The sequence below is a fragment of the Pholis gunnellus genome, assembly GCF_910591455.1.
Source record: "Pholis gunnellus genome assembly, chromosome: 1".
Lineage (NCBI taxonomy): Eukaryota > Metazoa > Chordata > Actinopteri > Perciformes > Pholidae > Pholis > Pholis gunnellus.
In genome coordinates this window covers 24,339,507-24,356,162 of record NC_136528.1, presented here as the reverse complement: position 1 = coordinate 24,356,162, position 16,656 = coordinate 24,339,507, and the positions used below count along the sequence as shown (strand labels likewise).

Sequence of the window (16,656 nt, the reverse complement as noted above, 5' to 3'; positions counted from 1 at the left end):
GTATTGTGATATCGGTCTTTACCTTACAAAGTTACTGATATATCAGCTTTATAATCACTATTATTATTATATTGGAAATACATTGCTGTTATTGTTAAGTGCTTACTCAATGTATTATTATTGATTCAGCTACTAGGCGGTATATAAAGTGGTTGAAACATGAAAGTCATGTACACGTTAATGCATCACTAATTATAATCCAGTGATATAAATATTATTCTGAAAAAGGCCAATTTGCATAATGAGTTATTTAGGTACATTTTGGTGCAAATACTTCCGTTACTTCTGATTTTGAATGCAGGACTTTCACGTGTCAGAGTATTTCTACACTGTGGTAAAGTGTAAACTAATGACCATGTGAGTCATAAGTAAATGCTTAATACTACGACATCAACGCCTTACTTACTTATGACTCACAGGGAACATGTTTTTAGTGAGTTACTGCCCTTTGTCAGGACAAATAGAGTGTTGTTCTGTGCAGTATAATTACATATAGAGGGTTTTATTTAACGTTTTGAGAACTGCAAAAAAAAAAAGTTCAAACTGTCTCTGAACGCAACACGCTTTTCACCCAGGATGCACCTGTCCAACCTAACTGTCTAAGAAAAGCCATTTTGTTGTGCTAGCTAGCTAGCGTTATGTCGGTAAAGAAAGCCACCTTTAATATGGGTCTGTTATATCAATGCTAACTATGTCGCTGTTACGTGCGTGTATGCTGTCGCAAAATGCAATAGTTGAACTCGTTGAAATCTGTAAGTAGTCGAGGTGGGCATAGACTAGCCTAAAAGAGCTAAAGCTAAAGTGTTGTGGTGAAGACGAGAGCTAAAGTGTGCTGCAGTTTCAGATGACACACTGTTAGCTAGCTATCTGTTTACTGAGCTTTCGGTAGTTATGTTTTCTGATTGATTAACCCAACGTTAGTCAGTGCTTGTTTGTACACGTGTATTAAATATACTGTGACTGCCTGTGCGGTCCACCCAAAGACAACCGGTTCAACAAAGAGTCTGTGTCGCTGCCAGTAAATAAACAGGCGACTGAACCATCTAACGTGAACAGTAACTTAGCAAAAACACTTGGAGCATACGGCGTTAAACCAAAGCGCTAATCTGATAATGGCAGAAGACACCCGACAGGACAAGAGAGCCAGCTTCTCCGCTATAACGGAGCACAACACCAACGGGATGGCCAGGACCTCCGCTGTGGCCTCAAGCAAAAGTGGCGCTTCAAAGAAATTAGTCATCAAAAATTTCAAAGGTAACGTTACTGATTGTTTTCATCTTCGTTATCTAACATCAATCAGTTAGATCGATTTATCTTAATACGACAGATGATTTAACTACCAGATTATACTGTGAAAAAGTTGTCTGTCTCTGGGCAGTGAACGCATTGTTGACGTAACTGATCTAATAAGCACATGCCCGCTTTGTAAAGGTTTTGTAATCACACCGATGCTTCTCCGTGATTTAGTTTTATTTATTTGTTTGCTTGATGCACTGATTTCATGGGGCGTGATGATTTAAAAGCCTTTCACACCGTCTGGTTGTTCCAATTGCACATATTGGGTGCAGTAGCCTGCAATCAAGGTAATAATATTATATATAAGACAATGTGTGTGTGCAGGACATCACTTGGCAACTTTCTTCTTTTACATTTTATAGATTGTTTATACAAAAAATTAAAAAAATGTGTCTATCAGGTAATAATTGATGCTTCGGCAGAGCTAGAATCAGCTCAGTAGGCATTACATACTAATACATCAATTCATTGGCTACAGAGACTCCAAAAAAAAATGTACAAATATAAAACTGTAAACTCTATCTACACATGCAAACTTCTTCAGAACAATATCCAACTTATCAACTATTTAAAGAAACTAAGATTGCAGTTTATCTCTTTGCATGTTTAAACAAGGTATATTCAATACTACCTATTGCAGATGTTGGTGAGGAGTTAAGTAAAAACATTACATCAAGTCACATTTTTATTTATTTTTACATTTGATAGACGCCTTTGTTAAATGGTGCTGGGCCATAAACTATCACAACTGATGGTTTCCACCAAACCTGCAACTTACGTTTGTGTTAAACACCTCAAACTATGTTCTATCCAAATGCCGATATTGTTTCATTTGCATTACGGAGTTCCTGTTTGCCGTTTCCCAATGTGTATAAATGAACATTGTTGCTGTTTTTGTTTCTAACAGACAGGCCAAAATTAGCCGAGAACTACACCGAGGACACGTGGTTGAAGCTACGGGATGCAGTGGGTGCCATCCAGAACAGCACCTCGATCAAGTACAATCTGGAAGAGCTCTATCAGGTTTGCTGATTTTATATTACATATAAGAGGTAATCTATCACATCACAAACAGAATCTCTACTTTTACTTTTGTTACTGTTATACATGAATGTGCATATTGATTTGAAAACTACCACATTGAAAAAAATGGATTTACAAACTTTACTAAAATGAATGGAAACCAGTGGCCAAATCTAAAAAAAGAAATGTTGTAATGTTACAGTGCTCATCATTTGTTAAACGGCTGTCTGATCTTTGTGAATCAAGTGTTCACTCTGCTGTGTCTCTCTCTCTCTCTCTCTCTTGAAGGCGGTAGAAAACCTCTGTTCGTACAAAGTCTCCCCCACGCTGTACAAGCAGCTACGGCAAGTCTGTGAAGATCACGTGCAGGCCCAGATCAAACAGTTTAGAGAATATCCTTTTTTCACTTATGAGTTATGTGTCAAACCTGTGGAAGCATGTTCTGATGTGGGGACAAATAGGATGCAGATTGAGGTGTTCTTACATTGTGAAAGAGAGACTTCCTTGACAGTAGGTCTATTCCCTTAAAAGAAACTGGTTTTAGCCTTTTCTCATATCGAGGAGACCATGTTTTTTATCACAAACCTGCGGTTTTGTCTGGGCTCTCCTGTCGCACCTCGGGTCTTGTTGCAGTGTGTTATCACAAGAGGCCAATATACAACAAGTTTACAATAATGGGGCTTTAACAGGCAGTGGCTGTCACTTGCAGATGATGCAAAGAAGACATGACGCTGAATAACAAAATAATTTGTCTCAGATTATAAGCAATCAAATAATATAGCTTTTCATTGATGGCCCTTAGTTGCTTGATTGTTGTTTTATGCTTTGTTTTAGGCCGACTGGACTTAAAATATATATTTATTTATTTGTTTGTTGTTGTGACACAAGTGATTGGAAGATTGTTCCTTAACATGGCGCTCACAGAGTCTTTGGACAACCTTTCCTTCCTGAAGCGAATGAATCGCTGCTGGCAGGACCACTGCAGGCAAACTGTGAGTGTGATGTTTGACATGTATGCACATCACATGTTCCACTCACGGGAGGGTGTCCTTTTAAGACTGTTTGTTTTTCTCTCTATAGATAATGATCCGAAGTATCTTTCTCTTCCTGGATCGTACCTATGTGCTCCAGAACTCACTACTCCCCTCCATCTGGTAAAGTTAGTTCATTCAATGCTGTGTTTGTTACGGTGTGCTTCCAGCAGGACGCTGATGTTACGTGTACGTTGCAGGGACACTGGGTTGGAATTGTTTCGTACCCACATCGTGAGCGACGGTGCGGTTCAGAAGCGCACAGTCGACGGCATTCTGGAGCAGATCGAACTGGAGCGAAATGGCGAGACGGTAGACCGGAGTCTGATCAGGAGCCTGCTGGGGATGCTGTCAGACCTACAGGTACCCGATCACCTGTCCATCCCCGTACTGAGCTGACCAGGAGGAAATAGACAGAGCGTGTGTCCTTGTTTGTAACTTCTGTCGAACGTGCGTTTAGGTTTACAAAGATTCCTTTGAGGAGAGATTTTTGACTGAGACCAATCGGCTGTATGCAGCGGAGGGACAGCGGCTGACGCAGGAGAGAGACGTGAGTATTAATGCATCTGTGATTTCTTCATCTGTAACCTGTTATACACTTATTGCTACGGCTGTGCTTCTCTCCTATAAATCCTCTGAATATGTGTGTTGGTATGCGTCCAGGTGCCCGAGTACCTGCACCATGTGGCTCATCGGTTGGAGGAGGAGAACGATCGTATCATGAGCTACCTCGACCAGAGCACTCAGTAATTAGTTTTATTAAATCTTCTGTTATGTTATTGTGACATGTAACTGAGACAAAGAAGCAAATAAGCTGAGACATAATTAACCATTGATTATCATTTAAAGCAGGGTCTGCCTGCTATTCAGTATCATTAGGGGCCTCTTTGAATTTTTGGAGGTGTCACTCGAAATAAATACAGTACACTGATGTATTTGTTTTATAGACAATGTATGCATCAAGGTGTCAGTACAAAGGACTGTCTACATTAAATGTCCAGTACACAGTTTATTTTCATTATTTGAAATGTTTTCTCGTTAAGATGCCTCAACATCTTCTTAGTAATTTCTTAATGTTCTGGGTTTTATTTCTTTACTCCTCACATAATTGAAAACTTTGTAGCACTCTACAATTTACAACATTTTGATCTCATTGAGTAAAAATACTATTGAAGGGTAAACATGCAAGGCCATAGCATCAGAGCTTCAAATCAGTGACCCCAGAGCTTTAGATGTAACCCCAGTTTTCATTAGCTTTCAACAAATAACTGATGAACAAGAAAATCTGCTGTGCAAAAATGTCAGGAGGTGAGATCAAAGGCATTTTCTTGAATCAAAGGACCGATGTGTGTGCATGTATTCCATCGTTTGGATACATTTCCTCATTTCTTTTCTCATTATTTTGCAGGAAACCACTTATTAGCTGTGTTGAGAAACAGCTCTTAGGAGAACACATTACTGCAATGCTGCAAAAAGGTATGTCTGCATGAAGGGCTTTAATAAGTGCTCTACATTAGCATGCGTGTTTGTAATACGTACTACATTTATGAAATAATTTTTTGTGTAACTGGGCCAACAGGTGATTGATTCCTCTCTACGGTGTTATTTGAGGCTGTAGTTTGTGATGTCCTCCTGTTGCTTTCCATTACCTTTAATGTGTTCCACCTGGTCAATAACTTTGGTTTGCTGCTTTAAATCTTAATCGAGTCATCAATATGAAATTGTTCAAATGCAGTTTGAATTGATATTTCTGTGCCAGGTCTGGGCATCCTGCTGGATGGGAATCGAGCGACCGAGCTAGCCCTCCTCTACCAGCTCTTCAGCAAGGTGAAGGGAGGACTCCCCACTCTGCTGCAGTTCTGGAGAGATTACATAAAGGTATACAAACATACACAGAGACATACAAAGCGTTACCATCAAGGAAAAATGTGTCCCAACATTGTTGAACCTTTCTCTGGTCACAGTCCTTCGGCGGAGAGATCGTATGCACCCCAGAGAAAGACAAGGACATGGTGCAAGATCTGCTGGACTTTAAGGACAAGATGGACAACGTGGCGCAGAGCTGCTTCACGCGGAACGAGGGATTCATCAACGCCATGAAGGAGGCCTTCGAGACCTTTATCAACAAGAGGCCCAACAAACCTGCGGAACTTATCGGTGGGTCATTGCAAATAAATGACATGCCGTGGCAGTCCAGCTCGGATACATTTTAACGTTGCTTTCATTAGTTCCAGCATGTGGTAACGGCTCTCTTTGGTTATTGCTTCCCGTCTAGCTAAATATGTGGATTCAAAGTTAAGAGCAGGGAACAAAGAGGCTACAGAGGAGGAGCTGGAGAGAATCCTGGATAAGATAATGATCATCTTCCGCTTCATACACGGTCTGTGTGTGTGTGTGTGTGTGTGTGTGTGTGTGTGTGTGTGTGTGTGTGTGTGTGTGTGTGTGTGTGTGTGTGTGTGTGTGTGTGTGTGTGTGTGTGTGTGTGTGTGTGTGTGTGTGTGTGTGTGTGTGTGTGTGTGTGTGTGGGGCGCGCGCTTTCTCGGTCAAATAGTGTTACTAACCACTGTGCCCTGTTGTTGTCTCCCTCCAGGAAAAGATGTGTTTGAAGCTTTTTATAAGAAGGACTTGGCCAAGCGTCTGCTGGTGGGGAAGAGTGCGTCTGTTGACGCTGAAAAGTCGATGCTCTCCAAGCTCAAACATGGTGAGTCCAGAGTCTTCTATCTTGAACTAGCAAATGAATTCCCTGTAGTATAGATGATGCACTAAAGTAGTAAAAGTTTAATAAATTCTGAGATAGTCTCTCATGGGTGCACATGTGAGTCGGTTGTGATATTTTGTGGGTTTGGCTTCTTCCAGAATGCGGAGCAGCATTTACCAGTAAGCTCGAGGGGATGTTCAAAGACATGGAGCTGTCCAAAGACATCATGATCCAGTTCAAACAGGTACTTCCCTTCTCTGTGCACACTTGAGTAGCTTTAAAATATATAGACGCCGTGTTTACATTCCACTGTGCTGTCCTTTTTTATTGGGCTTTTCATGTGTAATTGACAAAGTTGTATTTCTGCTCAGTATATCCAGAACCAGAGCGAGCCAAGCAACATAGAACTTACCGTCAACATCCTCACTATGGGCTACTGGCCTTCATACATACCCATGGAGGTCCACTTGCCCCCAGAGGTAAGGAGCTCTCTCTTTGTCCACACTGGGCTTTATGCCGCACATTGAGTCATGGAAGCAGTTTGATTTATAGTACGTGGGCAGCAACGTGGTGGAGTTATTGAAGAAAACATTGTCAAAAGAAAAGTTCACATAGGTTGACTGTGTTGTACTTGGTGAACTCTGAGCGTGGCAGGGTCGTGAGCGTATCCTAAACAGACTGTGATAAGGACAGTCTGGGTACACGGTTCATCTCTAAATGTTTTCGGTAGATGGTAAAACTCCAGGAGGTGTTCAAGCTGTTCTACCTGGGGAAGCACAGTGGGAGGAAGCTGCAGTGGCAGCCCACACTGGGCCACGCTGTACTGAAGGCGGAGTTCAAAGAGGTAAGGGCCACGGGGGCCTCCTAACATTCAGAAGAGAGACAAACATCTGAAGCTCCACTTACGATGACTACTTTATCCTGCAGGGTAAAAAGGAGCTGCAGGTCTCGCTGTTCCAGACGCTGGTGCTACTGATGTTTAACGAGGGAGAAGAATTCAGCATGGAGGAGATTCGCACCGCCACCGGCATAGGTTGATACCCGTCTTTTGATCATGTAGCACAGCTATTCTATTGTTTGAGAGTTCTGTAGCACAATCTCTCTTTCTCTCTCGTCCTGCACAGAGGAGGAAGAGCTCAGGCGCACACTGCAGTCGCTGGCCTGCGGAAAAGCACGCGTCCTCAACAAGAACCCTCGAGGGAAAGACGTGGAAGATGGAGACCGTTTCAATTTCAACAATGATTTCAAACACAAACTGTTCCGCATTAAGATCAACCAGATCCAGATGAAGGAAACGGTAAAAAGAAATATACACTGGCACATTTCTTTCTTTCTTTCTTTCTTCACACCTTTTTTGTTTTGTTTTTAAAGGTTGGTTCTTATCCATTTTGAAACACATTTCCCTTACAGGTAGAGGAGCAGGTAAGCACCACAGAGCGCGTGTTTCAAGACCGGCAGTATCAGATCGATGCCGCTGTGGTGCGCATCATGAAGATGAGGAAGACCCTCAGCCACAACCTTCTGGTATCAGAGCTCTACAACCAGCTGAAGTTCCCTGTAAAGGTGACGTATCTTAAGCATCCTATTTTCACTATTTCCATTTTTCCACACACACACACACACACACACACACACACACACACACACACACACACACACACACACACACACACACACACACACACACACACACACACACACACACACACACACACACACACACACACACACACACACACACACACACACACACACACACACGGAGCTCATCAGCATCTGACTTGCTTTCCTCTCCACAGCCGGGTGATCTGAAGAAGCGGATCGAGTCGCTCATAGACAGAGACTACATGGAACGTGACAAGGAGACTCCTAACCAGTACCACTATGTTGCCTGAAGGGACTCCACTGTTACTGCCGTGCTTTCCTCAAAGCAAGCGGACAGCTGGCCCCCCCTAAAACAGCATTACAGCCCTTCAGCCACCTGACTCTCCTCTGGTGCCCGTCTTTCCCTCCATCCACAATCCTGGACGCAGCGTCCAGATCCCACAGAGCTCCAGAGAGACGAGAGAGACTTGGCTGTACTGTTCCCACTCTGCGTTATCTTTAGTGGGTGGCCCAGGGATGGTGATGGACTTACAAAACTGCTAATGCAAATCTCAAATGAAAATAACTAGCACTTTCATCTGTTTTTGTTTAGTTTTTTTTTTCCCTCCTCCCTGGGATTTGGATTTTTTTTTTTTCTTCTCCACCACGTCGTTCTAAAATCACTTATTTTCTACCATAGTTGGTTTGTCTTTGAGTTTTAAGAATTTGTTTTGTTTTTGTTCAAGGCGTTCACTTTATGGATGGTTGCATAAACTGCTGAGTGTGACCCTCATTGGTTGGTTGCTTGATTTGGCAGAGAAGCGGCTGCAGAAGAAGAGACTTGAGAAGGATGCAGTGGGTCGGAGGGGAGGGTTCATCGCTTGTAACACAGAAGCTAAACGACTGGCCGGCAGAGCCAATTGGGTATTTCTTTGGGTATCTTATATGTTTTGACCAAAATGTCCAAATGTCATGTGCTGACAGTTTTTTGTAGATCAGATTGTATTCTATGTAAGAGTGAGAAAAGTGAACCTGAATAAATGGATATTTAATGATTCAATGAATGATTGGTAGATAAACAGTTAGTGGTAGTGTTTTTTTATATGAACGCATGATGAGTACCAAGTTTGTCTAATATACAGCTATTGTACATGGTGTGCAGTTTAAATATCAAAACATGGCCAATACTTCGATCAAAAGTCTACTTCACATCACAACACTATGTTGTCCTTTTCTAGTTTGTGTCACTTGGCCTTAAATGATACAAATAAGAAAGATGTCTGATCTCTTTCCATACACATGATTTTGAGGCGCTCATGCTCTTTCCAATTTGACAGAAATTAGCAATTCGGGATTTTAATATCTCAAATTACTGGAAAATGGAACCGAAAGGCTATGTCGTAATACTTTCATTATCACAGCGGGGAATGTACAGCTTTTGTATGATTATGAAATAGAGGTAAGTTATCTTAGTGTCATTATGAGACAAGAAAACGACATGTCTCTGTGAAGGAGCGTGGTCGAGCTATGCAGGGAGAATGTAGCAGGGCCCTGATAAATCCCGGGCAGCAGCATTAAAGCAGCCTTTGCGTTCCTCCTTGGGTTTTGCACTCCCTTGTGAATTGATGATGGTGTCAGCTGATACCCACAACACAGCTCAGGGTGTGTGTGTGTGTGTGCGCGCGCGCGGACTCTCACATGCTACAATCCCATATAGAAATATCTAATCCAGATCGTTCTGTAGATTTTATACACCAAAGCTAATCTTTTACATGGCGTGTATTTAATTTAATTTAATTCATCCCCCTTCGAATCAAATTTGCAATTATGTATGAATTTGGTTGGGTGTTTTTGGTGTGAGTTCCCCGAAGCAGAATTTAAATATTATTCCTGGAAGTTAACTTCTTTTTTTTTTTTCTTCTCATTAGTTGTCTCTTTACACCCACCCGATATTATGTACAGTTGTGTACGTCTTATTCAGCAGCAAACTACACTGGACAAAACTGTTAACTACTGCTCTGCTGTAACATTTAGCCTTTGGGTTTTGTTTTGTAAGGGGATAGTGTACTCTGGTCCACACTCCACTACAGTAGGAGGCGGGAATGCACCGTTCACTGGATGCCATCCGCCATAAAATTTAAAAGAAGAAGAAGAAGAATTTAGCCTTTGTTAATGGAGCAGTGGACAGTCTATGAGGATTGGGCTCGCACCGCACTCGTGAAAGAAGGGAGGGTGGTGGCCTCACGTGACTGGGTGGCTACGTGCTCTGTCAGTTCACATGACAGCGACGTTTGGTTTATTCAGTCGCTTTTAGCTGTGACCGACATTTAACCGCGTGTATTGATAGCTTATGTTAGCAGGACGTGCTTTAGGAGTATTTACTCGACAACTCTTACCCGTGAATTGACACAGCAGAGCGACGTAAACATCAACAGGAAGAACAGCAGCGACGCCACCGTTTTTAACTAACGCTCCGTGTAGTCAGGTGCAGTCCTCCGCGGAGACCCACCTGCGACAGCACCACCTCCTCCTCGGGCTTTTATCTCTCCGCTACAGCGGCAAAACAAACGGAAGGAAAGGAAACCCGCGCTGGAAGGATGAAGCTCTCTCACGCTTTGGCCGCGCTCATCATCGCCTGGTTTGCGGATTTAGGTGAGTGTTTTTGCGGATGTCATAAAGCTTCCTCATCGCCGTCGGACTGAACGACGTCATGCCACCTGCCCGCTGGTCATTTGAGGTGTCGGTGTTGTTATGAACAGGTAAACCTCACCTAGCTTACATGTTCCCTCGTGGAGCTGAAACAGGTTCGTCGCTAATAAAGAAAATGCTCGGGTTAATTGACTGTGAAAATAACCGTTAGTCGGTTAATAGTTGTTGAAATGTAACGGCATAGCTATGACGTAGTCATGTGTGTAACGTCACTCGAGCAGAAATTATATATTATATTAATAATTATATTACGTCAGTGAAGACGTTATCCCTCCAAGTTTGACCAAAAAGTGGATCAGTGCTGGAAACACAGACGTTCAAAGTCCCACGTGAGCCTGTCTTAACGCGAAATCAAAGGTCGTCTGTCCTCAGGTAGACCAGACTCACTGGAGAAGTCCCCGGGCTGTATTCTAATGTAACACCCAGGATGTGTTACTGCTGTGGACCAGCAGATTGGCCTCTCTGTTGTATCATTGGAGAGCTTCACGTGACCACTGTGATGGCGTTGTGTTGCACACAGCTCAGTGGAGGCCTACTGACGACCAGAACACACACACACACACACACACACACACACACACACACACACACACACACACACACACACACACACACACACACACACACACAGCCCAGTGGAGGCCTACTGATGACCAGAACACACACACACTCACACACACAGCCCAGTGGAGGCCTACTGATGACCAGAACACACACACACTCACACACACTCACACACACAGCCCAGTGGAGGCCTACTGATGGTGTTAGTTTAGGACCAGAACACACACACACACACACAGCCAAGTGGAGGCTTACTGACGACCAGAACACACACACACACACACATACACACACACACACACACACACACACACACACACACACACACAGCCCAGTGGAGGCTTACTGACGACCAGAACACACACACACACAGCCCAGTGGAGGCTTACTGACGACCAGAACACACCCACACACAGCCCAGTGGAGGCTTACTGACGACCAGAACACACACACACAGCCCAGTGGAAGCCTACTGATGACCAGAACACACACACACACACACACAGCCAAGTGGAGGCTTACTGACGGTGTTAGTTTAGGACCAGAACACACTCTCGCTCTCACACACACACACACACACACACACAGACTGCTGACAAAGGAAAACAGGCCAATGCAGTTGTCGAGTAGTTGCAGTGTATTTTTATTTTCTACCATCTAATACTCTTACTTAATAACACAGAGCCTGGTGACCTTTAGAGTTCACAGCCTGCCTGCACCAGCATTTCCTCTCAACACAAGCAGCAGAGTCGGGACTCCTTTCTGTTTTGCTATCTTCTCCACGCCGACCACCTCACACTGCTATCTGTAGCTCAATACTTTGTACAGACACACACACACACACACACACACACACACATGCACAGAGGCGCTTTCACCTCATGATCAGATTGCAGTGTTGTGTAAAGCGTCTGCTGCGTGTTTACAGGGTGAACAGAGAGGTGGCACTGGGGTCAGGTTTCAGCACCGCAGCAGAGGAGGGACTGTGTGACTGACAGAGTGAAGCACACTGATCTTCACAATACATGATATTAAAGGAGAAAGTTGAAGATGAAGAATATGAAAGAGGGAGGAGCTCAGTCAGCTGAGCAATAAGTGAGTTATGACATTAGAACCAATATCATGGCCCACGAGCCAAATGATAAATAGATCGGTCTCTCAGCAATGTAACCAGCTAATATTTGGAGCATATTTTTAATTACACAAATCCTTCTTTGAAATATATTATTTATAGTGGCAAGTGAATTCTGAAACCTGCTAATCTTGATGGTTTGTGGGTAGGATAATTATGTATTTACCTGAATAAAGAAATAAAACAATTAATAACATACAGTACATTAAATAAGAATCTGTGCTGTTGGAAAGTTAACCAAAAGTGGCCACAAACTGCCTCAACTCCCGTGTAGACATTCTGGGAAGTGTGAAGCAAGGGGTGAAACTCCCGAATATGAAAACGGGTGAGAACATTTTTTGTTTTTAAGGGTTTGATTTGCGGGCTTGATGAAAAGCCACCTTAGTATTCAAACTGTGTTTGGGAACTACAGCCACTCTCACTCACACACACACACACACTGAACTGTGACGTGGTAGTTTCCGAGGGATGAAGGTATTAATACCATGCAGTTGTGGAAGTTGCCAGGTGGGTTGAGCCAACAAGTATGACTCTATTGGCAGGAGAGGTTCGGTTACACCTGTTACAAGTAGCTCTATTGAGCTGTGTGGGAAAGACTGGGTGAGTGTGTGGTGTTGGTCTTTCACTCGGCTGTCTGCAGACCTCTGGTGGTGTTTTGTGTGAACTGCCTTATTGTGTATTTGTTGGGCATGGCGTCGTATGTTGTCACTGCTGTTATATCTGTACTCATGCTGTGACCTTTATAACTAGGCAACCCAGATGATTACGTAATAAACATACGTGTGTCTTCTAATATCAATACAATGAAGTTAGTTTAACTGTGATTACTACTATTTGCCCAAAGTATTGGAGAAAGACACCTGAAAATATGTATTTTTTGCAGTATATTTAAATTTAGAGTGAGTTTGTTTTTCAAGACGTTTCTCATTTATGGAAATTATTTTCCGTATTATTGCAATGCTGCGCCTCCCTGCTCATCACGTTCTCCTCTACAGGCTGCATTCAGGCGGTTACTCTAGAGGTGACGGAGGGAAACTCCACCTGCATTAAGGCCGAGCTCTCTGCAACGTTCTCCATCACATACAACACCTCCAACAGCACGGTATGTAAAGAGACGGCAACACCTTCATCTCTGAGAGCAGCTGTATTGATAATCTCTTTGTGAACGCCAGTCTCATCGCTCGTCTTTCCTCAGAGAACAGTGCAGGTCCCTCTGCCCGACTCCACCACGGTCGACGCAGTCAGCAGCTCATGCGGCACAGACGACCGCTCGCCGCGGCTGGTGGCGGTGTTCGGACCGGGCCACGCGCTGGGGCTGAGCTTTTCAACCACAGGCAGCCTGTACAGCGTTGCTAACCTGACGCTGCAGTACAACCTCAGCGACGCGTCCATCTTCCCGGAGGCCAACAGCTCCGGTGAGAGCAAACACTGCAACAAACTGTGCAGCGCAGAGCAGGTTCAGTTTGGTGTCACATGTTGTTAAATGGATGTGATGCTTGTATAGACAATGACAATCACACCAGAGCTTAATATTTAAAGTAAAGTAAATGAGTTGGACAGGCAAAAAAACACAACAGAAAGAAGTGCTTTCTGTTCAGCCATCAGGTGTCTACGACAGGAGAGTAGACAACACTGTGGCAAGGACTGGAAGGAGAGCTGTGGTGTATAAACACCGCAGAGCTGATGAGATGATTGGTAACTGGTGCGTTGATTGCTGATTGCAGGCAGGTGTGTGAGCAGGGTAGAGCTGGATGCCAGGGAGGTAAACACAGGGAGGAGAGAGAGAGAGAGAGAGAGAGAGAGAGAGAGAGAGAGAGAGAGAGAGAGAGAGAGAGAGAGAGAGAGAGAGAGAGAGAGAGAGAGAGAGAGAGAGAGAGAGAGAGTGAGAGAGAGAGAGAGAGAGAGAGGAGAGAGAGAGGAGAGAGAGAGAGAGAGAGAGAGAGAGAGAGGAGAGAGAGAGGCTGACTGAACAGTAGGGGGCAGGAACACAGGGAAAGCTTGAGTTATGGCGTGACCATAAATTAAAGAAGTTTCTCAGAAATAAATAAAGTAATAGTTACTAAAAACACATTTCAAACGTGCTAGTAAATCCACCATGAACACACATAGACGTATTAGTCATTTGTTGTATGTTTTTATTCGTCCTAGTTGTGGTCACTGTGGTGTCGCCTTCGGTTGGGATCTCGGCGACGATCAACACCACCTACCGCTGCGTGAGCGCCTCCACTTTTGGACTCGGTGAAGCAGCTGTGACTTTCTCCGACATGAGGCTGGAGGCGTACATGCCGGGAAATGACCTGAGTCCAACAGGTACCATTCTGATTCTGATGTCTGAGGTTGTTTTGACCTGCATCTCTACGGTCGATTACACGTTTCTCTGTCATTCCTCTCGCCTCAGAAAGCGAATGTGCGGCAGATCAGACCACCACTACAGCTCCACCTACCACTGCCAGTACGACGACGACCGCAGCTCCAGCACCGACCCCGCCGGGAACACCTGAGCGGGGCACCTACTCCGTGAACAACCGCAACGGCACCGTGTGTCTCCTGGCCCAAATGGGACTGCAGCTCAATGTCTCCTATTTCTCTCTCTTTCAGAATAAGGTAAAAGATGATAAATAAATACGGTTGGTCTACTCTGCGTAACAAACTTCAGGTGAAACCAAAGCTGTGTCTACTTTGCCAGACTATCCAAGACTTGCTCAACCTGACTCCCAATCTGACGCGTTCATCCGGATCATGTGAAGCCAGCAGTGCTTCCTTGGTTTTGACACAGGGGGGAAGCACCACGCTCAACTTCACCTTCACTCTGGTAAGATCATCCCTTTGTGACATTAGCCATCCCTTTGTGACATTAGGCTGCACGGTCAGTTTGTTTATGTTTGCTGTGTGTGGGGACAAGTATTTATTGAACCCGTCTCCTCCCGTCCAACAGAACTCCACGAGCAACAAGTATCACCTGAGTGGGTTAACTCTGCTCGCCAATTGGTCAGACGCGACTGGTACGTCATATGTCATACGCAACATACTTTTTGACTCGTCTCCGATTCGCCTAATTCAACTATTGCTGATCCGTCTGTCTCCACAGCTCTCATCTCAGCCAGCAACACTAGTCTGGACTACCTGCGGAGTATGCTAGGCCGCTCCTACATGTGCAACGCAGAGCAGACTCTGTTTGTCGTGCCAACCTTCCTCTCCTAACACGTTCAGACTGCAGGTCCAACCCTTTGAAGTCACCACAGACCAGTTTGCCACAGGTAAAAAATGTTTTCTTTAACCTGCTCTTATCCACTTTTTAACCCAATTTTTCGTTATGTGTCCCTCTGACCTACATGTTGACAGTGATGAGGTCGTTTGTAGGAGTCGATAGCCACTCTGCAGCATGGGCGAAAGCTGCTTTAGGCTGATAATGACACATTAACTGCCATATTTGTTAACTTTGGAGGAACCTACAATGATGCAAAAATCCTGCAATACAATGTTAACTTGTATCTTTTTGTTTCGGTCTCCAGCGGAGGAGTGGTCAGATGGACCAAGACCAGATGCTCATCCCCATCATTGTGGGAGCAGCTCTTGCCGGCCTGGTGCTGGATCGTCCTCGTCGCGTATCTAATAGGCAGGAAGAGGAGCCATGCTGGGTACCAGACCATCTGAGCCAGAGTGTGGAGGACGAGCATGAGTGAATGGAAGCAGTTGTTACTGTGTGGCGGAGTGCATGTTTTTTTGCATATCCTATGTGACTTCCGGATATTTTTCTTTTCCTTTCTCTGTGAGATGATGATGATGAGAAGCCAAAGACCTGATAGCTTAAGATGGTTTGCATCACGATGAAGCCCGAGGGGACAGAGTCTTTACGACGATCAAGGATGGAGGCAGTTGGAATTTTCTGTAGCGAGTTCACCGCCAGCTGCTGACTCTTGGTCCATTAAGTTCTCGGGAGTTGGTTGAATTAGCTTGAACTGCTGTTTTTATCTGTCATTATTTATTTTTGAAAAAAATCTGTCAATATGCAATTAAAGAGGCAGGAGGAGAATCAAATGAACTGTAGGACAAAGATCTTTTTTCTAAGTTCCTATGGTTTGTGTGTGCAAGTAAAAAAATGTCAAGCTAGGTGGAGTTTTATTCTTATGACAACACATGCTCACTAGCATTTATTTTTTAAACCAGCTAAAGATAATTGTTCTCTAAGAAAAGGGAAAGCCCTGAGTGTCTTTTCCTGTCCTCTTCCTCCACAGTGGAGACTGTCCCTGAGTCAGATAAACAGTCTGGTAATTGTGATAATGAAAGGTGGCGAGCTTCTGTAACTGCGTGTAGTTGTCCAGCTGTACACGGAGTGCGACTGCATTAACTAAAATGTATTAAACATTACAAGTGAACGGGTGCATGGATTATTTTTCCATTCTTGCTTTTTTCCGACTTTTCCCCTTTAAAGAAATGTTAATATGAATTGTAGGGATTTGATCTTTTATTTTTATAGGAAATGGTTTGATCTCGTTTTCTATTATGCATCTTACTGAAAGTTAATAAAAATCTTAAAACTCCTGCACTGATTTTTATTTTTAGGGGGGGGGGGGGGATTTCATGCTACAGTACCTTTTATGATTGAACTTGTGTGACAT

General features: G+C 43.9%; 2 protein-coding genes across 2 annotated transcripts; both read left to right on the top strand.

Annotated features, from left to right (window-relative positions):
- Positions 1-635: 635 nt before the first annotated feature.
- Positions 636-8,696, top strand: cul4a (cullin 4A). The gene is made up of 20 exons (XM_079159155.1): positions 636-1,254; positions 2,204-2,319; positions 2,608-2,712; positions 3,243-3,311; positions 3,400-3,473; positions 3,551-3,713; positions 3,811-3,900; positions 4,014-4,096; positions 4,759-4,826; positions 5,110-5,228; positions 5,315-5,507; positions 5,626-5,730; positions 5,941-6,051; positions 6,207-6,292; positions 6,420-6,527; positions 6,779-6,892; positions 6,976-7,081; positions 7,173-7,345; positions 7,459-7,611; positions 7,848-8,696. Exons 1-20 carry the CDS (start codon positions 1,113-1,115, stop codon positions 7,941-7,943), a joined length of 2,274 nt encoding a protein of 757 aa, XP_079015281.1. The 5' UTR covers positions 636-1,112; the 3' UTR covers positions 7,944-8,696.
- A 1,137-nt stretch (positions 8,697-9,833) lies between these two features.
- lamp1a (lysosomal associated membrane protein 1a) lies at positions 9,834-16,193 on the top strand. Its single transcript, XM_079160092.1, is given in 12 exon segments — positions 9,834-10,284; positions 13,033-13,139; positions 13,233-13,452; positions 14,186-14,347; positions 14,436-14,641; positions 14,724-14,849; positions 14,973-15,039; positions 15,126-15,229; positions 15,231-15,294; positions 15,550-15,560; positions 15,562-15,627; positions 15,629-16,193. Coding segments are annotated over 12 exon segments (1,251 nt in total). The 5' UTR covers positions 9,834-10,229; the 3' UTR covers positions 15,692-16,193.
- Positions 16,194-16,656: the final 463 nt, after the last annotated feature.

Coding starts and splice junctions, on each gene's coding strand:
- cul4a (XM_079159155.1), top strand. CDS start 1,113: ATGGCAGAAGACACCCGACAGGACAAGAGAGCCAGCTTCTCCGCTATA. Junction 4,097..4,758: donor TACCTCGACCAGAGCACTCA/GTAATTAGTTTT, acceptor ATTATTTTGCAG/GAAACCACTTATTAGCTGTG. Junction 6,893..6,975: donor TGAAGGCGGAGTTCAAAGAG/GTAAGGGCCACG, acceptor TTTATCCTGCAG/GGTAAAAAGGAGCTGCAGGT.